Here is a 25,163-nt window from a genome sequence, read left to right on the forward strand (position 1 = left end):
CATGTTTTGCACATACATTGAATTTGGTGGTGCAGAATTATTTAAAAAAACGACAGGGGCGTGCAAGAGATGCTGTCGGTGGCCCGAAGAATTGCGGGACACTTTCGGCATTCAGCCACCACGTGCCGAAGACTGGAGCACCACCAAACATTCCTGAACCTGCCCTGCCATCATCTGAAGCAAGAGGTGGTAACGAGGTGGAATTCAACCCTCTATATGCTTCAGAGGATGGAGGAGCAGCAAAAAGCCATTCAAGCCTATACATCTGCCCACAATATAGGCAAAGGAGGGGGAATGCACCTGACTCAAGCGCAGTGGAGAATGATTTCAACGTTGTGCAAGGTTCTGCAACCCTTTGAACTTGCCACACGTGAAGTCAGTTCAGACACTGCCAGCCTGAGACAGGTCATTCCCCTCATCAGGCTTTTGCAGAAGAAGCTGGAGACATTGAAGGAGGAGCTAAAACCGAGCGATTCCGCTAGGCATGTGGGACTTGTGGATGGAGCCCTTAATTCGCTTAACCAGGATTCACGGGTGGTCAATCTGTTGAAATCAGAGCACTACATTTTGGCCACCGTGCTCGATCCTAGATTTAAAACCTACGTTGTATCTCTCTTTCCGGCAGACACAAGTCTGCAGAGGTTCAAAGACCTGCTGGTGAGAAAATGGTCAAGTCAAGCGGAACGTGACCCGTCAACATCTCCTCCTTCACATTCTCCCGCAACTGGGGGTGTGAGGAAAAGGCTAAGAATTCCGAGCCCACCCGCTGGCGGTGATGCAGGGCAGTCTGGAGCGAGTGCTGACATCTGGTCCGGACTGAAGGACCTGCCAACGATTACTGACATGTCGTCTACTGTCACTGCATATGATTCTCTCACCATTAAAAGAATGGTGGAGGATTATATGAGTGATCGCATCCAAGTAGGCACGTCAGACAGTCCGTACGTATACTGGCAGGAAAAAGAGGCAATTTGGAGGCCCTTGCACAAACTGGCTTTATTCTACCTAAGTTGCCCTCCCTCCAGTGTGTACTCCGAAAGAGTGTTTAGTGCAGCTGCTCACCTTGTCAGAAATCGGCGTACGAGGTTACTTCCAGAAAATGTGGAGAAGATGATGTTCATCAAAATGAATTATAATCAATTCCTCCGTGGAGACATTCACCAGCAGCAATTGCCTCCAGAAAGTACACAGGGACCTGAGATGGTGGATTACAGTGGGGACGAATTAATAATCTGTGAGGAGGGGGATGTACACAGTGAAAGGGGTGAGGAATCGGAGGATGATGATGAGGTGGACATCTTGCCTCTGTAGAGCCAGTTTGTGCAAGGAGAGATTGATTGCTTCTTTTTTTGGTGGGGGCCCAAACCAACCAGTCATTTCAGTCACAGTCGTGTGGCAGACCCTGTCGCTGAAATGATGGGTTCGTTAAAGTGTGCATGTCCTGTTTATACAACATAAGGGTGGGTGGGAGGGCCCAAGGACAATTCCATCTTGCACCTCTTTTTTCTTTCATTTTTCTTTGCATCATGTGCTGTTTTGAAGTGCCATCCTGCCTGACACTGAGGTGCCACTCCTAGATGGGCCAGGTGTTTGTGTCGGCCACTTGTGTCGCTTAGCTTAGTCACACAGCGACCTTGGTGCGCCTCTTTTTTTCTTTGCATCATGTGCTGTTTGGGGACAATTTTTTTGAAGTGCCATCCTGCCTGACACTGCAGTGCCACTCCTAGATGGGCCAGGTGTTTGTGTCGGCCACTTGGGTCGCTTAGCTTAGTCACACAGCGACCTTGGTGCACCTCTTTTTTTCTTTGCATCATGTGCTCTTTGGGGACTATTTTTTTGAAGTTCCATCCTGCCTGACACTGCAGTGCCACTCCTAGATGGGTCAGGTGTTTGTGTCGGCCACTTGGGTCGCTTAGCTTAGTCAAACAGCGATCTTGGTGCGCCTCTTTTTTTCTTTGCATCACGTGCTGTTTGGGGACAATTTTTTTGAAGGGCCATCCTGCCTGACACTGCAGTGCCACTCCTAGATGGGCCAGGTGTTTGTGTCGGCCACTTGGGTCGCTTAGCTTAGTCACACAGCGACCTTGGTGCGCCTCTTTTTTTATTTGCATCATGTGCTGTTTGGGGACTATTTTTTGAAGTGCCATCCTGCCTGACACTGCAGTGCCACTCCTAGATGGGCCAGGTGTTTGTGTCGGCCACTTGGGTCGCTTAGCTTAGTCACACAGCGACCTTGGTGCGCCTCTTTTTTTATTTGCATCACGTGCTGTTTGGGGACAATTTTTTTGAAGGGCCATCCTGCCTGACACTGCAGTGCCACTCCTAGATGGGCCAGGTGTTTGTGTCGGCCACTTGGGTCGCTTAGCTTAGTCACACAGCGACCTTGGTGCGCCTCTTTTTTTTTATTTGCATCATGTGCTGTTTGGGGACTATTTTTTGAAGTGCCATCCTGCCTGACACTGCAGTGCCACTCCTAGATGGGCCAGGTGTTTGTGTCGGCCACTTGTGTCGCTTAGCTTAGCCATCCAGCGACCTCGGTGCAAATTTGAGGACTAAAAATAATATTGTGAAGTGTTCAGAATAGACTGAAAATGAGTGTAAATTATGGTTATTGAGGTTAATAATATTATGGGATCAAAATTACTCCCAAATTCTATGATTTAAGCTGTTTTTGAGGGGTTTTTGTAAAAAAAACACCCGAATCCAAAACACACCCGAAACTGACAAAAAAATTTCAGGGAGGTTTTGCCAAAACGCGTCCGAATCCAAAACACGGCCGCGGAACCAAATCCAAAACCAAAACACAAAACCCAAAAAATGTCCGGTGCACATCACTAATCACTAATCACTAATAACACTGCTCAAGAAAATAAAGGGAACACTTAAACATCACAATGTAACTCCCAAGTCAATCACACTTCTGTGAAATCAAACTGTCCACTTAGGAAGCAACAGTGATTGACAATCAATTTAACATGCTGTTGTGCAAATGGAATAGACAACAGGTGGAAATTATAGGCAATTAGCAAGACACCCCCAATAATGGAGATGTTCTGCAGGTGGTGACCACAGACCACTTCTCAGCTCCTATGCTTTCTGGCTGATGTTTTGGTCACTTTTGAAAGCTGACGGTGCTTTCACTCTAGTGGTAGCATGAGACGGAGTCTACAACCCACACAAGTGGCTCAGGTAGTGCAGCTCATCCAGGATGGCACATCAATGTGAGCTGTGGCAAGAAGGTTTGCTGTGTCTGTCAGCGTAGTGTCCAGAGCATGGAGGCGCTACCAGGAGACAGGCCAGTACATCAGGAGATGTGGAGGGGGCCGTAGGAGGGCAACAACCCAGCAGCAGGACCGCTACCTCCGCCTTTGTGCAAAGAGGAACAGGAGGAGCACTGCCAGAGCCCTGCAAAATGACCTCCAGCAAGCCACAAATGTGCATGTGTCTACTCAAACGATCAGAAACAGACTCCATGAGGGTCGTATGAGGGCCTGACGTCCACAGGTGGGGGTTGTGCTTACAGTCCAACACCGTGCAGGACGTTTGGCATTTGCCAGAGAACACCAAGATTGGCAAATTCGCCACTGGCGCCCTGTGCTCTTCACAGATGAAAGCAGGTTCTCACTGAGCACATGTGACAGACGTGACAGAGTCTGGAGACACCAAGGAGAACGTTCTGCTGCCTGAAACATCCTCCAGCATGACCGGTTTGGCAGTGGGTCAGTAATGGTGTGGGGTGGCATTTCTTTGGGGGGCCGCACAGCCCTCCCATGTGCTCGCCAGAGGTAGCCTGACTGCCATTAGGTACCGAGATGAGATCTCTGACCCCTTGTGAGACCATATACTGGTGCGGTTGGCCTTGGGTTCCTCCTAATGCAAGACAATGCTAGACCTCATGTGGCTGGAGTGTGTCAGCAGTTCCTGCAAGACGAAGGCATTGATGCTATGGACTGGCCTGCCCGTTCCCCAGACCTGAATCCAATTGAGCACATCTGGGACATCATGTCTCACTCCATCCACCAACGCCACGTTGCACCACAGACTGTCCAGGAGTTGGCCAATGCTTTAGTCCAGGTCTGGGAGGAGATCCCAGAGGAGACCATCCGCCACCTCATCAGGAGCATGCCCAGGCGTTGTAGGGAGGTCATACAGGCACGTGAAGGCCACACACACTACTGAGCCTCATTTTGACTTGTTTTAAGGTCATTACATCAAAGTTGGATCAGCCTGTAGTGTGTTTTTCCACTTTCATTTTGAGTGTGACTCCAAATCCAGACCTCCATGGGTTAATAAATTTGATTTCCATTGATAATTTTTGTGTGATTTTGTTGTCAGCACATTCAACTATGTAAAGAACAAAGTATTTAATAAGAATATTTCATTCATTCAGATCTAGGATGTGTTGTTTAAGTGTTCCCTTTATTTTTTGAGCAGTGTAAATAAATATATATATATATATATATATATATATATACACTGCTCAAAAAAATAAAGGGAACACTAAAATAACACATCCTAGATCTGAATGAATGAAATATTCTTATTAAATACTTTGTTCTTTACATAGTTGAATGTGCTGACAACAAAATCACACAAAAATTATCAATGGAAATCAAATTTATTAACCCATGGAGGTCTGGATTTGGAGTCACACTCAAAATGAAAGTGGAAAAACACACTACAGGCTGATCCAACTTTGATGTAATGACCTTAAAACAAGTCAAAATGAGGCTCAGTAGTGTATGAGACCCCTTCCATATGCCATTATAGGGATGCCCCCCCGTCTCCCCCGCACGCTCAGCACACATCGCGCTGTGCTGAGCGGCGGGAGAGATGTGTGCTGAGCGGTTCGCTCAGCACACATCTCTCCCGCATCGGCTAGTGAGTACTGGCCTTAAGGTTATATCCCCTTTCCTTAAAGCTTGTTATCATTTCATATAACTGTTCCTCTCTCTGTAAATTCCTCTGTATTTATACGCACAAGGCAGAAATACCAGGAAACTGGTAAATTGTCCTTTAGAGCAGGCAGATGGTGGCTGGTTGCAAATAATGTAATGTTCCTATCAGTGGCCTTATGGAGGATGGTCGTTGCAGGAGTTCCACTCTGGATAATTAATGGTGATATCCAGAAAATGTATAATCTTCTGATCATATTGTTGTTTAAATCTAATGGGCCTATTAAGTTGGTTAAGTTCCTCATTAAAAGCTCTGTAAAAAATTATCTTTGAGCTATAGATGGTTAAGATGTTAGTTGTCTCATAGCTTGTCATATAGAGGTTGGCATAGGAAGGTTGTAGATTGGATCCCTTTCAGGTGCCCGACCATTGGATAAAGTAAGCATTTTTATAACATGATTCTGGTTCAAAACCAGTGTGGCTAATTCTCAGATGAATTCTGTAGGCAAACCTGGTTGTAGCTGCTTCACCAATACCTCCCATATTTTCTCCATCCCTTCCTGGTGCAGTATTACCGTGTAGAGTGAGTTGACATCCACTGTTGCCAAACAAATCTCATCATCCAAAAAGCCAATCATTCTTAATTGCATAAGAAAGTCTCCGGTGTCATGAATAAAACTAGCCCTTTCACTTATATGTAATATATGGTCTATAAAGATTTCCAGTGGTTGTAACAGAGATCCTTGTGCCAAGATTATCGGCCTTCCAGGAAAACGCATCAGGGTCTTGTGGATCTTTTGGCATCATATATATAATCGGACATTGTAGTTGGTCTACGGTTAGATAAGCATAAAGGACTTCATCCAACCATCCACATTAAAAACTACGTATCAGACAATAGTCTATTTTATTTTTGATGCTGGAGATTGGATTAAATGCCACCTTGATATAAGTATGATTGTCAGCCTTATAATCTCCAAATCATAATCTTTCCAGTTCTGCGACACAACAGCTCTATCTTTATCAGCTGGTCTGATAACTGTGTTTGAGTTATCCTGCAAGTTTCGCAATGCCACCTTCTCCCCAGAAGAAAGATTGTCCAATATTATAGGTGGTAGAGTAGAATTAACCTCATTACTGACCAATCTTAGATATGTTTTCAAACTGGCATCTCTGGACATCGGATCAAAGTTGGATGCTCTCTTGAATGGTTTCCTCATTGAGCAATCGGAAAAATATTCTTTGAGCCTCATGTTTCGTCCAAACATATGTAAATCTATGAATCCCTGAAAGTTATGTCTGTACTTAGGGATGAATATGAGACCCCAAGCCAAGAGTATCATCTCCAGCTCGCTCAATTGGAAATCAGACAAGTTAAATACCACACTTAAATCTACCTCCTGTGGCCTCTTCTACTGGTATCCACCCATCCGTGTGTGCGGTCAGCGACTGTTGGGTCACCTTGGTTGGGTGTTGCCAGTAAACTCTCTGTTCCTGTATCTAAAATCTAAAAAATTAGTGTCTTGTACTTGTCGTGGCCATATCGGATGTTGAGAGGGATGAGCCAAACTAGGTAACAATCATATGTAGCAGTATAAGTACCACAATGTGCCATTCTAGAAGGTTACCACATCAACAGACCTTTATAGATTCAAATATTACAACACAAAGGCATATGCCTAGGGCTGTACGCTATAACAGACATCAGAAATGCTGATATTCATAATGTTGGCCACTAAGGGTATAAATGCTTCCAGTACAGTATTAAATATACACTATGTTGACAAAAGTAAGTTGGACAGTGACAGCAAATAGATCAACAAGATTTTATTGACATCAGTAATTTGTAGGTCCACTGCGTGCGTGATTACTGCAGACACCCTTCTTGGCAAACTGTCCACAGTTCCTGGACAACAGCAGGTGGTATGTTTTGCCATTCCGCCTAAAGTACAGTGACCAACTGTAACACTGAAGAAGGTCAAGTCAACCTAGAATGCACCCATCACTCCTTTTCGTACCATTGGTTTTCAGTGGCGTTAAGATCTGGACTCTGAGCTGGCCAGTCCATCCAGGTTACTGATTTTTCTGAATACTAGTCCAGCGTCACCCTGGAAACATGACAGGTGGCATTGTCGTCCTGATAAAAACATTTGTCGTTTCTGTAGAACTGCCACAATGTAGATAACATAGAGTAATCGAGAACATCTCCATACTATCTCTTTACTTCTCAGAGTTAATGGGGGAAATATAATAGGGTGTGAGAATCAGAAAGTGAGAGATTTTGTTAAAATTCTCCTGTTTTTTTGTGTTTTTTTTAAAAGTGGCATTCCTTTACATGGCAAAATCAACCTGGTTTTGCCATGTAAATGATTGCCACTTTAAAAATAACAGGAGAATTTTACCAAAATCTCTCGCTTTCTGATTCTCACACCCTATTATATTTCCCCCAATCTGACCATGCATTACAACTAGTGGACCCATGCTGAAACAGCCCCACAGCATAACGCCACCACCTTCATATTTTACTTTAGGTACTGTACACTCTGGCATCAGATGTTCTCCTGGCAATAGCCAAATCCAAACATTGTCCATCTGATTTGAAAAGTGTAAACCATGATTTGTCACTCAATAACATTCACCGCCATTGTTCCAGGTTTATTCACCTGCTCGCCCATAATACAGTGCATCCGGAAAGTATTCACAGCGCTTTACTTTTTCCACATTTTGTTACGTTACAGCCTTATTCCAAAATGGAATACATTTACCCTCAAAATTCTACAGACAAGATTGTCTCGAGGCACAAATCTGGGGAAGGGTACAGAAAAATATCTGCTGCTTTGAATGTCCCAATGAGCACAGTGGCCTCCATCATCCGTAAATGGAAGAAGTTCAGGACTCTTCCTAGAGATGGCCGGCCATCTAAACTGAGTGATCGGGGGATAAAGGCCCTATTTAGGGAGGTGTCCAAGAACCCGATGGTCACAATGTCAGAGCTACAGCATTCCTTTGTGGCGAGAGAGGAGAACCTCCCAAAATGACAACCATCTCTGCAGCAATCCACCAATCAGGCCTGTATGGTAGAGTGGCCAGACGGAAGCCACTCATTAGTAAAAAGCACATGGCAGCCCGCCTGGAGCTTGCCAAAATGCACCTGAAGGACTCTCAGACCTTGAGAAACAAAATTTCTGGTGTATTGTGTGTAGAATTTTGAGGGGAAAAATGAATTTATTCTGTTTTGAAATAAGGCTGTAACAAAACAAAATGTGGAAAAAGTGAAGCGCTGTGAATACTTCCCGGATGCACTATATCTAAGTGCATGTGTCTCCCTATGAACTTTTCTTGTCAATACCGACACATTAGTGGCCATTAGGAACTCGTGTGCAATGGTATGCATGGGGCGATCCCTGTATTGCAGGTCCCTGGTTAGCACTCTCCGGTCCTTGGGTTGCAGTTTGGGGGTCTTCCATGGCGAGGTACATTCCTTCAATTACTGTTGTTGGTCTTCTTCCACGCATTAATGACAAAGACAGTGGATTTATGAACTTCCCTTACATTCGCAATGCTTATTGTTCCGATAGAGCAAACATATGATGATCCCCTTTTCAAACTCTGTTAGCTCCTTTTGGCAATCCATTTCGTTAGATCAGCGGTGGCCAACCTGTGGCTCTTGAGCCACATGCGGCTCTTTTCTTGTTCAAATGTGGCTCCTAACACAGAAAGTCACATGACCACAACAGATCAGGTAACCACTGCTCTCCAGAAAAACACGCAGCAGCACTATGGGGACTTAAGTCCCATACACAATGGGCGATTTGGAGCTGAAAGCTGCTCACTTTTGGTGTTTTGAGCTGCTTTCAGCTCAGAGCCGCCCAGTATGTATGGCCAAACCATGAGCGGTGAGGGCTGATGCACGCTCCCGTTTCATCGCTAGCGGCCGCCGTTCATCTGCTGGTATTACCAGTAGATGAACGGCGGGGTTAGCAGCTTTCCATAGCGTCCTGCTATGGAAAGCCGCTCACCCCCGCTGACATCACTGGGCAGCGGGGAAAAGCGCTCAGTGTGTATGGACCTTTAGAACTGAGGGAGCCAGATACTAGAGATGAGACACCCACCAGCAAACAGAGGACACATAAGGGGCTGCTGCAGTGGCATGAATTGGGGGAAGCTGAAGTGATACATGAGGGTGCTGGCTGAAGTGACAGGAGGGTGCTGGTTGAAGTGACAGGAGGGTGCTGGCTGAAGTGACAGGAGAGTGCTGGTTGGAGTGACAAGAGAGTGCTGGTTGGAGTGACAAGAGGGTGCTGGTTGGAGTGACAAGAGGGTGCTGGTTGGAGTGACAAGAGGGTGCTGGTTGGAGTGACAAGAGGGTGCTGGTTGGAGTGACACATGGGGGAGCTGAAGTGTATTATGTGAATCTGGATTTTTCAATATATTTTATGTGGGTCTGACTTTTACAATTATTTTATGTGGAAGTAGCTTTTTCAGTGTATTTTATGTTGGATCCGGCTTTTTCAATGTATTTTATACCAGGGGCATGGCCTAGAAGGCACAAGGCCACACCCCATTTTTGTATGTGTGCCTTCGGCTCGATGTCGGCTCTTTGACATACCTAACACATTTTTTTTGTCTCTTTGTCTCTGACTGGTTGGCCACCCCTGCGTTAGATGATCTTATCAGTGCCCCTCTACTCGTTTTAGATCTTCACAAACGCTTTCCCATCTCTTCAAGGCCAAATGCCTATCACCACCCTGAGGCTGTATTTTGACCGATTTAGTTATAAATATATATTAAAGCTTAAAAAAGTTTTGCAATTAAAAATAACCATTAAGGTAGACATATGTGCTAGAGTTTAAAGGGAAAGTGTGCAGTTTTATTTATTTTACTTACCCTGGAAAACAGCAATTGATTTTTGTATATCTGCTGCTCGATTGGAGGTATGGCTGCTCGATCAGAGGCAGGGGTGTAGTGAGGGCGGCTCTGGTGGAGCACGAGCTCTAGGCGCCAAAAATGTTAGAAGGCGCGTTGTCAGCCCCACCGCTGCGTTACAGGCCACTGTACAGGCATCCACATAGCAAGAGGGGGCGCACACTGACTCGAACTACAGTAGGTAGTGTACAGGGCAGGCCAGAAGCAACAGCAGGAGACACTGATAGCCGGTACATGCCTAAGCTCTGCCTGTGCTCTTTGTATGTCTCACTGTTTGCTTGTAGTTGTGCAGCAGGGTTAATTCTTTCCTGCAGCACCACTCTCTGTCCCCGCTGCTGCAGCACCACTCTCTCTCTCTAGCCCAGCTACTGCAACTGGGGAAGTGACAGGTTCTGCAGCATCAGTGCAGAAAGAAGAGCTGCAGCAGCTGGGGCAGAGTGAGGTTATGCAGCAAATGGGGCAGAGAGCTTGCTGTATAATCTCTCTCTACCCAGTTGCTGCATCACCTCTCTTTGCCTCTGCTACTGCAGCACCTTTCTGTGCCCCAGCTGCTGTAGCACCTCTTTCTGCACTGGCTACTGCAGCACCTCTCTCTACATTGATTCTGCAGCACCTCTCTCTGCCCCAGCTGCTGCAGCAACTATCCCTGAATTAGAAGATGCAGTAAGTACCTCACTGCCTCTCAGGCTGCTGCAGCTCCTCTCTTGTCCCTCAAGCTGCTGCTGCACAGCTCTCTCTGCCCCTCAGGCAATTCTGGGAAAATATTTTCATTGAGGCATAGTGGGATTATCAGGTCTGGGATAGCAGTCGTAGGGTATTATTTTAATTGAGGCATTGTGTGATTTTCAAGTCCGGGGTCGGTTTTAGTGCATTATTTTCATTGAGAGTTTGGAGTGGGGTTTTCAAGTCTTTGAGGGGTCACATTTGGGGCATTATTTTATTTGAGGCATTGGGCGATTATCAGATCTTCGGTTGTGGGGCATTATTTTCATTAAAAGATTGAAGGGTATTGGGTCTGTGGTGGGTCACATTTGGGGCATTCATTTCATTTAGGGATTGGGGGGTTGTGAGGTCAGGTCATTCGGGGCAAATACTGTATAGTGTTTTTAATTTATTTGAATTAAAAAAGTAAATAGATAAATACAGCTAATTCCATAGCGGCTCTACTGTGGTGTAATGTGTATAAGGGGCCCACCCGTGACAAAACATGTATAATGGGCTCTACCATGGTGTAACGAGTATTTGCAGCTCTATTGTGGCATAACTTGTATAAACTGCTCTACTGTGATGTAACGTGTATTAGCAGCAATACTGTAGTCTTTATGTTTATAACCAGCTCTACTGTGGCGTAACATGTATAAGCAGCTCTACTGTGTAGTAACATGCATCAGTGGCTCTACGTTGTGGTGTAACTTGTATAAGAGAATCTACTGTGTAGTGTAATATGTATAAGGGGCACTACTGTGTGGTGTAACGTGTATGAGGGGTTCTGCTGTGTGGCGTAACGTGTATATGCAGCTTTACTGTGGTGTAACGTATAGAAGGGGTAATACTACTGTGTGGTGTAATGTGAATACCGGACACTACTGTTCAGTGTAATGTGAACTGGTACTATTCCATGGTCATGCCCCATGAAGCCACCCCCCTATATTTTTGTTACGTAACTTCGGCATGCACTGTCCCTATTTTAAACATGTGGGTCACCCAAAGGAAACTTTCACCCTGAGCTCCACAAGGTCTAGAACCGGCCCCTTCACCAATTTAGGATTTATATATATTTTTTTTTTAAATGTAACATGCCACCACATGTTGGTCAGGACCCCTATTCAGTACAGGGGAAGGGGGACCAAAACATACCCTTGCTCCGGGCACCATGGCACCTAGCTACACCTCTGATCGGAGGTGTGATTGTAAGCTGAATTGCATATGTTAGGAAGGTTCCTAATTCGAGATCGGTATGGGATCTTGGTGGACCGAATGCTGGCAGTCACAATTCCGATGCCGGCATCCCGATAGTTTAGATCCCAACAGGGGCGAGGTATGTATTTAAATCCCACCCTCCCTCACCACAGCTTAACTCTAACCTCCCCCTTAGTGCCTAACCTTTCCCTTAAGGGCTTAAACCTAACCCCCCTTTCTGCAGCCTAACTCTCCCCATTTAGTGCCTAAACCTAACCCCCAAAGGTGATTCCTAACCCTATCCCCGTCCATCCCACAGCGTCAGATAAACCACCCATGATTGGGCGGCTTACGGCTCCCATGGTGCTGCTCAAGCCGCCCATTGCAGAGGCCAGGAAATCTGTGTCCTATGATGGAGGCCGTCGCCGCCCACTCCTGGCCCCCGAAACAGTATTAAAAATTGGTACTTTGCACCAATGGTTGCAGGAGCAACCACACCTGAATGACCCCCAGTGTGGACCGGTATCCAGACTCTGGTTCGATGCCAATTAGATCGACACCCATTGGTGGTCGAAAGTGGCTAGGTTGACGCTAGAAATAGGTCGACTTGTAAAAAGGTCGACATGAGTTTTTCACATTTTTGGAGGGACTTTTTCATCCTTTACGATCCACATGGATTACGATTGGGAACAGTAACCTGTGCCGTGGTAACGGATGCGGTGCACTAATTGGGGTTCCCGGTCACTTGACGGAGAAAACGACACCAAAAAAACATAAACTAATGTCGACCATTTTTCATGTCTACCTTGTTCATGTCGACCTATTTCTAGTGTCGACCTAGCCACTGTCGACCAATGGGTGTTGACCTAATTGGTGTCGACCCTGAGTCCCATATCCATGTGTACCTAGCCTAACTTCTACCTGTACTGCAGATATGTTGTGGTATCTATTCTATGGGCATTAAAATGAAACAAATCTACAGTAATTTTGTACACACTAATCACTTTTAGTCAACAGTTGCTCAGCCAGTGGTTTGTCGTTAGTCTTCAACCTGTATATTCTGCCACTGAGGTTATTTAATCTGACCACAATTCTTATTGTTGCTTTCATTGTTAGCGGGTTTTCTTTATTTATTAGAACTTTCAAAACATTGGAGGGGTGGGAGGAGTATGACTGGACACATGAGCATTTACTATATTTAAGGATATGAGCAGAAGAAATAAGCCAAGGCAAAGTGGTACAGTTGTGCTCATAAGTTTACATACCCTAGCATAATTTTTAATTTTCTGTCCATTTGTCAGAGAATATGAATGATAACTCACAAACTTTTCTTTCACTCATGGTTAGTGGTTGGGTGAAGCCATTTATTGTCAAACAACTGTGTTTACTCTTTTTAAATCATAATGACAACAGAAACTACCCAAATGACCCTGATCAAAAGTTTACATACCCTGGAGATTTTGGCCTGATAACATGCACACAAGTTGACACAAATGGGTTTGAATGGCTACTAAAGGTAACCACCCTCACCTGTGATCTGTTTGCTTGTAATCAGTGTGTGTGTATAAAAGGTCAGTGAGTTTCTGGACTCCTGAAAGACCCTTGCATCTTTGATCCAGTGCTGCAATGACATGTCTGGATTCTGAGTCATGGGGAAAGCAAAAGATTTGTACTAAAATAGGGGCCACATTCAGATTTAATATTTTAGTCATCTTTTTGTGATGCAATTCTGTCTCATGTTTCTGAGTGCTGTTGCACAATTCTTAAGAACAGAAGCATATAATATAAAAAGTATACTCCAATGCTAGTATATCTTAAAATGTGTGAAACAGAGCCGAATTAAGGGAGGGGCAACAGGGGTGGTCGTCCCGGTCCCCCACACAGCAGGGTAATCTGACCCGGCAACTGGGACAGTGCCTGCCTGACAATGCTGCTCGGGCTGCGTGTAGCACAGAATGGTGCCCAAGTCCCCTCATCAGCGGTACAAAACTGATCACATCCGTGCTGCTGACGAAGGGACTTAGGAACTGCTCTGTGTTGCTCTGTATGCAGCCTGGGTAGCGGCAGGCATTGTCCCAGTTGCCATGTCACAAAGCACGAAAGGTAAGCTGTGTCACGGATAGGGGTGGGCTGAGGCATCGGAATGGGTGGGACATGACAGCGGAGGAGGTGTGGGTGAGTACTTACATTACCTATGGAACACTGTGGGCGGCTCCTCCTTTAAAAGCAGCCTGCTCTGCAGTGTGCTATGCCTCATTATCTGTCCCAGCCGGCTGTCTTTCCTCACAGATGCATTACTGGGAGAAAGTGTGGCCATGCTGAGCCTGCTGGGACATCTCAGCTTTCTCCCAGTAATGCAGGGATGGGGAACCTTCGGCCCTCCAGCTGTTGTTGAACTACACATCCCAGCATGCCTTGCTACAGTTTTGCTATTTGGCCATGCTAAAGCTGTTGCAGGGCATGCTGGGATGTGTAGTTCAACAATAGCTGGAGGGCCGAAGGTTCCCCATCCCTGCAGTAATGCATCTGTGATGAAAGATATCCAGATAGGACAGAATATTGGGCATAGCATGCTGCAGCAGCAGACTTCTTTTAAAGGAGAAGCCACCCACGAGGACTGGAGGTAAGCGCTTCCCCCTCACTGGGGGAGGTTTATGCTGGAGAGCACTGTTGTCACATTGGGGAAGGGGGGGCATAGGGGGGTGTGGACAGGGCAAGGGGTCATTTTATTAGAGGGGACCCCCACAATTTTGTTGTCCCAGGCCCTGCATTCCTGTCTACATACTCATGGAACCCTTATTGTACATGCAGTTCCCCAATTGCCATCCAGTTACACCCACTCAGCAGCAAGTGGAAATGCAGCTGGTATGTGTACGACTCTGAAAATATTGAGATCTGCCCATCTTGGTTCCTGATATTTCTTGTTCTAGGTCTGCTAACAGTTACTATTTGTAAATCACTATTTTAAAGTAAATTAAAATGCATTTACCAAATAAACATAATCTTGTTTTATCTATTGTTTCAGGGATAAGTCTAAGAGACTAGCAGAACAAGCTTCAGCCATTGTTTGTCTCCGTACGCTAGGGCTACCTGAAGGGAAGCTTGGCGAGGGAAATAGCGACCTTTTCCTAAAGAGAAAAAGAGACCTCCAGAATGTCGATGTAGAGAGTCTACCACAAGAATCACAGACTATAAAAAGGCATCAAAATGACGAGATGTTTGACAAATTAAAAGATTTGCAACAGCTTTGACACAAAACCATATGAATGTGACTCCACACTTAACTGTATTTTCTACCCTTATTTTATTACATTTTAACAAAATGCGAGGAACAACAATAAAAAATAATCCATATAGGCCTTATATGAATGTAAGGCTAATCATTTCCCTGTCTTTTCTCAATATGGTGTTTTTCTTTGGATATAGAAGCATCAACAATTGCTTTGAAGAATTAAATTTACCCTAAGTATTTATTTTGAGAACTAAAATGTTTTTTCATCAATAATTTTTATTGAAAACAAGTTTTCTTTTTGCAAGGGGAAGGGGTACAGAAAGAAAGAAAGAAGGAAGGGGCGGGGGGTACATAGAACCAAGGGAATGGGATGTAAACATGCAAATATTAAAATTGTCAGAAGTCAATTATAACAATCCAATATAGATACAATAGGAAAAATACAAAGTCATCTTGGAAAAAGATACAGATAAAGATAAACACGGGTCAAACATGAAAACATATCAATAAACAGATAATCAATAATAGACACAGGGCTAGTAAGGCACAGCCGGTGCACAGAGCGGAAGTATAAGCCGAGTCAGTTAGGGGGAAGGCGAAACACCCCCTCCAGCAGTGATGTAGTCATGCCATGCTCTCCATTTCACCATTGGGGAGGAGGCCGCAGAAGAGTAAGGCATGAACTCAGTTTCCATAGTAAAATGGAATTGAATTTTGTTGGTGACTAGTGATAGAGGAGGGAGAGAAGCTTGTTTCCAACTTTGGGCCAATGCAGCCCTGGCAGCTATACAAATACGCCCCACCAGATATCTCTGATGAGGTGGTATCTCAGCAGGAAAAATGTGGAGCAGGGCCATGGCCGGAGAGGGGGTGAGGGACAGGTGTAAGACCGAATTAATCAAAGCAAATATCTCGCTCCAGAAATGTCGAAGGGAAGGACAGGACCAGAAAATATGGCCTATTTCCCCACAGTTACACCAGCAATATTTGGAACAAGACTGCCAGAATGAGTGTAGCCTATCCGGTGTTAAATATAGTCTATTAAGGAGTTTGATATGCATCTCCTTGTGATTCAAACACTTGGACATTCGGTAAGAAGAAATACAAATTTGTTCCCATTGGGCTTCAGATAGGGGAAGATCCAAGTCTTGTTCCCATTTCAGCTGTGCATTAGACTTAGTAGTAGTAAGCAAGCTGATAAGCATCCTGTACCAAAACGAGATGTCCCCTCTAGAGTCACAAAGAGATATACATGTTAAGACAACCTGGGATAACGGGTTCGGGGGAGCCACCTGTCTAGTCAAACCAGTGGTGAATTTGGAAATAATGCAATAATTCTCCACTGGAGAGATTATATCGAGACTGGAGTTGAGAAAACGATAGCATAACATTACCATCCATAAGGTCCTCCAAGACAGTCAAACCACAAACAAACCAGGTAGAGAGATTTAAATTAGGGATTCATTTAGCTATGACTCGTAGTGAGATAGTAGAATATGGAAATTGATGTCCAGGCAGGCGAGTCACCAATTTATCCCAGATTTGTAAAGATGTTCTAGTGTCGGGGAGGAGGGACAATAAGCGGGGTCTAGAGTTTGGGTGTATCTTAAAAAGGTCTTATAAGGGAAGGTCCAAACTCCCAGTACGTTCAAGAGATACCCATCTCGCTACAGGCGCCCCACTCAACCAGTATTTAAATTAGGCCAGCACACATGCCTCCTTTCTACGAGGGAGAATCATTTTGGACCGAGCCAATCGGTGTGGCCGTGCCTTCCAGACATAGCGTAGCATTATAGCACGACATCTATCAAGGTACGTTTTAGGGAAAAGAAAAGGTATGGTTCGGTATAAGTACATGAGTTTAGGTAAGAGAGTCATTTTGAAGGCTGCTAGGCGGCCAATCCACGAAATATCATAAGATAGCCAGGACTTAGTCAGGTCTAAAAAACTATTAATGAGTGGAGGTTAGTTAACATCAAAAACAGAGGCCATAGAAGGTGGAATTTGGATCCCCAAATACTGAATTGAAGCCGAACACCAATTATATGGATAGTGTGATTGAAGGGTGGACACTATGGGAGCTGGGATATTAATGGGGAGAGCATCTGTCTTTATCGTATTCATTTTATAAAAGGAAGCTTCACTATACTATCTCAAGATAGCATGCAAACAAGGAAGGGGAGGATAGCGGGTCCGTGACAAACAGAAGGACGTTGTCCGCAAAGTGGCACAACTTGTGAGTAGTAGTACCAATAGTCACCCCCGGGAAGCCCCAGACATCCTAATCTTCTCAGCAAGGGGTTCTATGCCCAACGTAAATATTAAGGGTGATAAAGGGCAACCCTGTCGGGTTCCATTCGTAATAGGAAATGTATCGGAGAGGAAACCGTTACTAAATACCCGTGCAGAGGGGGGGAGCTATATAGAGATAAAACCGAAGAAAGAATATGGCCACTAAAACTAAACTTGTCTAGAACCGAGGACATATATTTCCAGTTCAGTCTATCAAAAGCCTTCTCTGCATCTAAAGAGAGCAGAAGGCCAATGTTAGAGGGAACGATATCAATCAAGTCAAAAACCCTACGGGTATTGTCAGACGCCTGTCTACCAGGCACAAACCCAACTTGGTCATAGGCAATGAGAGATGGCAGAAAGACATTTAAACGGAAAGCGTCAAGTTTGGCAAAAATTTTAATATCGCCGTTCAATAGTGCAAAGGGCCTATAATTTTGACAATGCGCTGGGTTTTTACCTGGCTTGGGTATAGTGATAATTTGAGCCTCCAGCATTTCTGTAGGGAAAGCACCAAGAGAGGAGATTGAATTATACAAGGAGGTCAGGGTGGGTGATAGTTGATCACAGAGAGAAGCAGAAAATTCATTTATGAAGCCATCTGGACGGGTGCTTTATTATGCGGGAGTGATTTCATTACTTGAATTACCTCGGAGGGGTTCCATGGGGTATTTAATGTCTCGAGCTGTTCCGCAGAAAGGGAGGGGAGTTTGACGTCGGCTAGGAAGGATTGTATAGAATCAGGAGTGGGATGAAAAGTAAGGGGATCAGAAGAAAGGTTGTACAGCTTGGTATAATATCTAGCGAATTAATTCGCTATGTCATATGGATTGGACACTTTACCACCCTGAGGAGAAATCAGATGTCTAATCCTATTACGAGCCTGGAGAGCACGGAGCTTGCGAGCCAGCATTTTCTCCGGTCTATTACCAGTCAGGTAAAATTTCTGTCTCAACCTATTTAAAGCAAACTGGGTCCATCTCATAAGGAGTTTCTGAAGTTGGCCTCGGATATCTTTTAATTCCCTACATAGGGCCCTAGAGGGGTGGAGCTTATTCCTATCTTCAACCTCCTTAAGTTTAGATTCCAAGTCTTGTTGTTGTTGGATAGCTTGTCGTTTGAGTCTAGCACCGGCTTGGATCGCAGTGCCTCGCACAACTGCCTTAAGGGGAATTAGTTTCCATATAGAGGGAGATGCAATCATCAATCGCTTTTTTAGATATAGGGTCCGACAGCAGGTGGGCAGATAGGCGCCACAGCCGAGGGGGGGTAAATTGGTGGCAGATATTCCAAGACCATAGGAGAGGAGCATGATTGGACCAGGAAATAGGCAGAACATCCACCTGTGCTGAGTGCTGCAAAGTCCACTTATCGCAAAGAATAAGATCTATGCAAGAGTAGGAATTGTGCACTGGAGAGAAATATGTATAATCTCTTGAAGTTGGGTTCTGAACACTCCGCAAGTCATTCAGGTCATATTCTGCAAGCAAATTAGGGAAGGCTAGTGACGGGCCAGCCGGAGCCGCAGACATCTGGGAAGAAGACCGAGGCGATCTATCTAATTTAGGATCAAGCACTAAATTATAGTCGCCCAACATAAGCAGGGCACCTTGTCGAACCCTCGCAATAGTCAAGCAAACATTTCTAAGGAAGGGGACTTGGTTAGAATTGGGAGCGTAGAGACATACAATCGTAACCATCTTATCCTCCAATTTTCCAACTAGAATGAGGAAACGTCCATTCTTGTCAGCTATCTGGTACAGCAGTTCAAACAAAACAGAGCTCCGAAAAAGAACAGCCACTCCATTGCGCTTGAATGGGCCATTTGCAAAAAAGCCAACTGGGTATCTCCGGTCTCTCAGAGTCGGGGGACCTGCTGACGAAAAATGCGTTTCCTGCAAAGCAACTATGTCAGCTCTGTGTTTATGAAAAGTGGTCAAGGCTAGCCTGCGTTTATTGGGGGAGTTCAACCCTTTAACATTCAATGAATATATTCGTACCATTTAAAAGCTTAAAACCAGGGAAAAAAGTGGAAAGGACAGGCAGGAAAAACCAAAAGGAAACATAATATCGGGACCGCATTGCTACTGCAGGGAAAAGGTATGCAGTAGAAAAAGTATGGGGAGGTGGCGGTAGTATCACCACCCGGAGTACAAAAGGCACATGTATACCTGGAGCAATAACGTATAGCCAAACTACAAGTACCAATAAGGGTACCAACAAGCACATCAACAAATAATGTAAGTGACTAGTGAGATCCCCTCATGTGTACAGTAAGAAGAAAAAGAAAGATAAAAGAGATAGAATCAGGAAAATGCAGGTACACATAGTAATATAAACAGCAAATGAAGGAACCAAAAGCATACACATATATAACAGATAAACTCATGTATCCGGTATGCATTATAAGGGGGACGGAGTCCCAAACCAAACCTGAAGATCAACCAGGAACTACATTAATTGGAACATTGAATACTCAGTCAGGTCGCAGACCACTCACGGGTAAGTGGCAGGCGAGGTTTCAATGTAGAGGGCACTTTGACCGAAACGTCCCAGTCATTAAGCAGCTTAACCCCAGCGTCCAGAGTGGCAACTACGTAGGACGAATTCTTATGGAAAATCACCAATTTCACTGGGAAACCCCATCTGTAATGTCATGAGAATGTAGTGCTTCCGTGATAGGAGCCAGAGCTCTACGTTTAGAGATGGTCAGTGCCGAGAAGTCAGGAAATATCTGTATGCCTCCCAAGCGTATCCGAATCAGCCGCAGATCTGGAAGCTTGCATTATCCGTTCCTTGGTCGTGAAGAAGTGAACACGGAGGAGGGTATCCCGAGTGTAGGAGGCGGAAACCGACCGTGGTTTCGGAAGCCGGTGGATGCGATCGATGAGAAGGTCTCTGTCGTCCGCCCCAGGTAGCAGTTTGCGGAAGAGGGACATAGCATAGTCCAGAAGTTCCGAATTGGCCACAGAGTCTGGGATACCTCGGATTTTAATATTATTTCTCCGCGACCTGTCCTCTATATCCACCGGTTTGTCTTTATACGTCTCCATCTCAGCTTGTTGTCAGTCATGGGCCGAAATAAGGTCATTATGAGAGGACACCAGTTCCTCCATTTTACGTTCAAGATGGTCTGTGCGATCACCTAATGCAGTTAGCTCCACTTTAACTTCACGGATAGCCAGAGAGAGGTCTTGAGTGAGCTCAGATTTAAAGGCCGCAAGGACTTGACACAGAGTCTTGACAGTGAGAGGATCCGTAGAATTAGAGTCCACCCCAGGGACAGATGAGGAATGGCCAGAACTCTCCTTAGGACGGTCAGGTTGGCTCGATGGGATGGATCTCCCGGCAGGAGACGAGGAGATACGAGACCCTTTTTGATTAGAGAAAGCCACCAGGGGCGGGAGTGCGTCCTTCATTTTTTTAGGGGGCATCGTTAGAGGGCTGCAGTAGAAGGAGTAGACGAGTGAAACTGGAAGGTCAATGCGTCACAGGCCCTGGAGGCAGAGTAGTATGCTTTTTCCAAACAGAAGCTACTATGTATGCATGAGAACCCCGGGTGGAGGCGTAGAGAGGACAGAGCACATCACATCCCTTTTCAAACATTATTACATGCATGAGATCTTTGCAGGGTCGGGGCGAAACGACAAATATGAGAGAGGCACAACAAATCCCAGCAAGGGGGTACTCACAGATCCAGTACAGGGGATTCCAGCAGGAATCAGTAGCACTACCACATAATGGAATATACACCCCCAGGGAGATGTAGTAGAAAAAGCTGGAGGAGAGCCCCAGGCAGATATCACTGGTCCTGGTCCAGCTCAGGGTTCAGTTTCAGGGACAGCTGCAGAGATGCACAGACAGAAGAATCCAAAATGGGCGCTGGCTGTAAATGTCTCCTTCCCAGCTGGAGACAGAGGTGGATCCCAGGCACACAGGAGTAAAAGCACAAAGGCCCACGGGTCCTCGGCCTCTGGGAGCCCCCCAGAGACCCTCCAGAAGCCTGCAGGGAGAGGTAGGAGCCGTCCAGCAGAGCCACGTCCCGTTTTCCCGGGTCCCGGAAGTCCAGCCCGGGTAGGCTTAAAAATTTAGTACACAGCTTCAGGGCAGAAGGTAGGCCGCAATCTGCAGGAGCCTCCAGGAGTGCTCCCTGATTCCGCGGACCTCACCAACCAGCCAGCGCACAGCAGCAGGAGTTGGGGAGAGGGCACCAGGCTGAAAGGAGCAGAGATGGATGTGCAGGGAGGGAGAGAAGTGCCCGACATCCTGAAGCTCTGCTGAGACACTTCCACTCACAGCAGCAGCTAGGCCACGCTCCCCAGAACTAAAATGTTTTAATAGTTTAACATGGGAACAATGTTAAAGCCACACTTGGGTAAATCCCAGACACACTGTGACCTGCTTTTCTAAGGGCATCCTTCCATGGTGCTGTTAACTAATAGAGTTTGACTTTATTGATCAAAGTGTGTATGTGTGTGTGTAAGGTCCCTGAGTGCATTTCAATATTTCTCTTCAAATTTTGAAGGTTCTGCATGCTTCAGATCCAGCTCCAGGATTGACACTGAAGTGGGAATCCGTTAATAATAACAGAAAATGTTAATTAAAATGACCAATCTACCAGCATGCGCAAATTCCAGTAGGACACCTCAACGTCTGGAACATGTCAGGAGAGATAATAAAGAAAAACTTTGAAATGTTGTTACCATGTAATAAAGCATAACAAAAAAGTACTACTATTTTTGAACACAGTTTAAAAATGATTCAGGCTGTTGATTGTTCAACAAACAAAAGAAAGAAAAGTGTTCGAATATGAGGCGCACTCAAATATAAAATATAGTCTCCATTCAATTTGTATTAAAAATCAAATTATAAAACCACATGTAATGTATCACTGGTAAACAAAGATTTTGTATCTCAGGTGGTTTTATACAGTATATGTATTTTCTACGTTGATTTCAGAAATGACTCATAATTGTAAAGTTACGCCCTCTTTAAAATTATTATAACCCATTTATAGAGTTTAGGAAGGTTTTTTTTTAATTCGAAAAATTCCATTATTTTCTTTAAATCCACTTTTCTGGGGGCGTGGCTTGGACACTCAACAGCGCAAATGCAACTTGGTGGAGCTCCTTGCCTGGGCAGCCATTTATTATCATTTGGCGGTACCCACCTCCCACCATTCCGACTGTCCTGCTTTTATAAACATCTGGGGCACCCCCTGAGAGTGCAATCTTACTCTGGGACATACACTCCGGGCACAGTATAATGCGGCCTTCTCCACGGTCGCCTGAACTGGATGCTGCTACCACATCTGGCAGTCCAACTACACCAGCACTGTGCTTTCTTTAAAAATAAAAAAACTTTTTTAATGCATACTTCCACCCCACTGTGTGGTATTCCTGTGAGGTGTACCTCCACTGCTTGCACACCCTGCCAGCAGCATCTAACAGTGCACCTTAAATAGGGGCCTTTGATGGTTCCTCTGCAGGCAGGATGTTACGTGGATTGTTCATACAGGTTATATCATACGACTACACAAGTGCCCGTTTTCCCATGTATGCATTGGGCCCATGTATGGCTTACCTCCCACAGTGTAACCTTCGTAGTGCGCCCAGCATGGCTGCCTCATCTGGTACACTTGTGGATGAGATGAAAATACATGGACCTGATAGTTTTGTTGGTACTCTACTCTGAATGTTAGGACACTGCAATCACCCCCTTTTTGTGTCATCTCTTCTAGGGGTGGACTATACCACACAGGGTAATCCTACGCAGTGCGCCCAAGATGGCTGCCCCACCTGGTACGCTGTGAGAGTGGAATACACAACCCATGGAAGTTATTACACAAAATGCCTACACCAATCCTGCATTATGATTACTCTATGCATTCTAGGTTTTCATTTTTATGTCTGTGTGGCCTGTGTATTGCTGTATTAATCTTCTGTATTATGTTTATTGTTTGGATTTCTGTAAAGCGCCTTGAGTCCTGTTTGGAGAAAGAGCGCTATATAAATAAAATGATTATTATCTTCTACTGTGGGAAGCACTGGATCGCTTACCCGCTGCTCTCCTCTGCTTCTCTGCAAAGACGCCTGTATATAGAAGCTGCACTACTGATGGTGGCCATCTTGTTTCTCCTCCTTTGGATACAGCATGCAACTCAGCCATCTTGCCAATTGCCTCACAGCATATTATATGCAAGTTTGACTATCTGCGTGATCCTTGAACCATTTTTACTGGAAGTCTGCCTTATTCAGTTGGGATGCGGTCAACATCCCGCCGGACGGAATCCCGGCGGTCGAAATACCAATGCCGGAATCCCAACTGGCACAATCCCATCATATTCTCCCTCCGTGGGTGTCCACGACACGCATAGAGGGAGAACATAATAGTGTGCTGAACGCAGCGAGGCACCGTGCCCGCAGAGTGGCGAGCGAAGCGAGCCTGCAAGGGGCTGCGTTCCGCTCGCCACCCCTGTCGGGATTGTTTGGTCGGGATTCCGGCGTCGGTATTTCGACTGCCAGGATCCTGTCCAGCGGGATTACGTACTGATCCCATTCAGTTATACTATACATTACTCCTTTTTTCTACACACACCTGGGATTATCTGTTTATCAGAATCAGCTTTATTGGCCAGGTGTACTCGTGTACACTAGGAATTATTTGTGGCACAATGCATTGCCAAGCAGCGACATGAAGGAGGAATACATAGCATAAGAAGGGGGAAAAACGTAGCATACATTACAAACATTACACGTATGAGTTCATACTGCACATTGCAACCGTACGATAGACTCAACATATTTGACATATTATACATGTAAGACTAAAAACCAAGGCAGCTTCCTAATGTAACAGACTCTTAATGAATTACCTCCAGGATATTTACCACTTGTGGCCGGAGACCTTCCTCAGCCACATGGTTAATGGTGGCCACGGCACTGAAAGGGTTAACGCTTTGTGTCCGGCGCCATGTTTAAGAGACAATAGGGGCTAGGAACCAATTTTAAATGGATAAATTGGCTCTAGGCACAATGCACAGTATATGACTAAAATGTATGTTTAATAATGTGTTTTAACATATTTAGTTCTGCTTATACAATTATAGAACTGCATGTTTTATTGTATTGTATGTATTGGAAAGGTAAAAATGCTCTTTTGGGAACAGTCATAGGCCCTCATTCCGAGTTGTTCACTCGCAAGCTGCTTTTAGCAGCTTTGCACACGCTAAGCCGCCGCCTACTGGGAGTGAATCTTAGCTTATCAAAATTGCGAACAAAAGATTAGCAGAATTGCGAATAGACACTTCTTAGCAGTTTCTGAGTAGCTCCAGACTTACTCGGCATCTGCGATCAGTTCAGTCAGTTTCGTTCCTGGTTTGACGTCACAAACACACCCAGCGTTCGCCCAGACACTCCCCCATTTCTTCAGACACTCCCCCGTTTTTCCCAGAAACGGTAGCGTTTTTTCACACACTCCCATAAAACGGCCAGTTCACGCCCAGAAACACCCACTTCCTGTCAATCACATTATGATCACCAGAACGAAGAAAAAACCTCGTAATGCCGTGAGTAAAATACCTAACTGCATAGCAAATTTACTTGGCGCAGTCGCACTGCGGACATTGCGCATGCGCATTAGCGAGTAATCGCTCCGTTGCGGAAAAAAATTAACGAGCGAACAACTCGGAATGACCACCATAGTACACAGAGCCGGCCTTAGGCATAGGCAAACTAGGCAAATGCCTAGGGCATTTGGTATGCTTAGGGGCACCAGTAGCTTCTGCTGATTAAAATGATATGCGGCATGCCTATATTCTGTGTGTATTCCTGGAAATCACTGTAATGTAGCATTTCGTACACAGATACAGCTGCATTTTCACACAGAATATAGACATGCTGCATATCATTTTAATCAGC

General features: G+C 45.2%; 1 protein-coding gene across 4 annotated transcripts in view; it reads left to right on the forward strand.

The window, feature by feature from the left end:
* DUS2 (dihydrouridine synthase 2) overlaps positions 1-15,193 on the forward strand; it is a 625,618-nt gene extending 610,425 nt beyond the window's left edge. For all 4 annotated transcript variants that reach the window (XM_063945271.1, XM_063945269.1, XM_063945270.1 and 1 more), the window contains one exon: positions 14,746-15,193. In XM_063945271.1, the coding sequence (XP_063801341.1) occupies positions 14,746-14,971 (226 nt within the window). In that variant the 3' untranslated portion in view covers positions 14,972-15,193. The remainder of the gene's footprint in view (positions 1-14,745) is intronic.
* Positions 15,194-25,163: the final 9,970 nt, after the last annotated feature.

The sequence above is a fragment of the Pseudophryne corroboree genome, chromosome 11, assembly GCF_028390025.1.
Source record: "Pseudophryne corroboree isolate aPseCor3 chromosome 11, aPseCor3.hap2, whole genome shotgun sequence".
In the NCBI taxonomy this organism is placed as follows: domain Eukaryota; kingdom Metazoa; phylum Chordata; class Amphibia; order Anura; family Myobatrachidae; genus Pseudophryne; species Pseudophryne corroboree.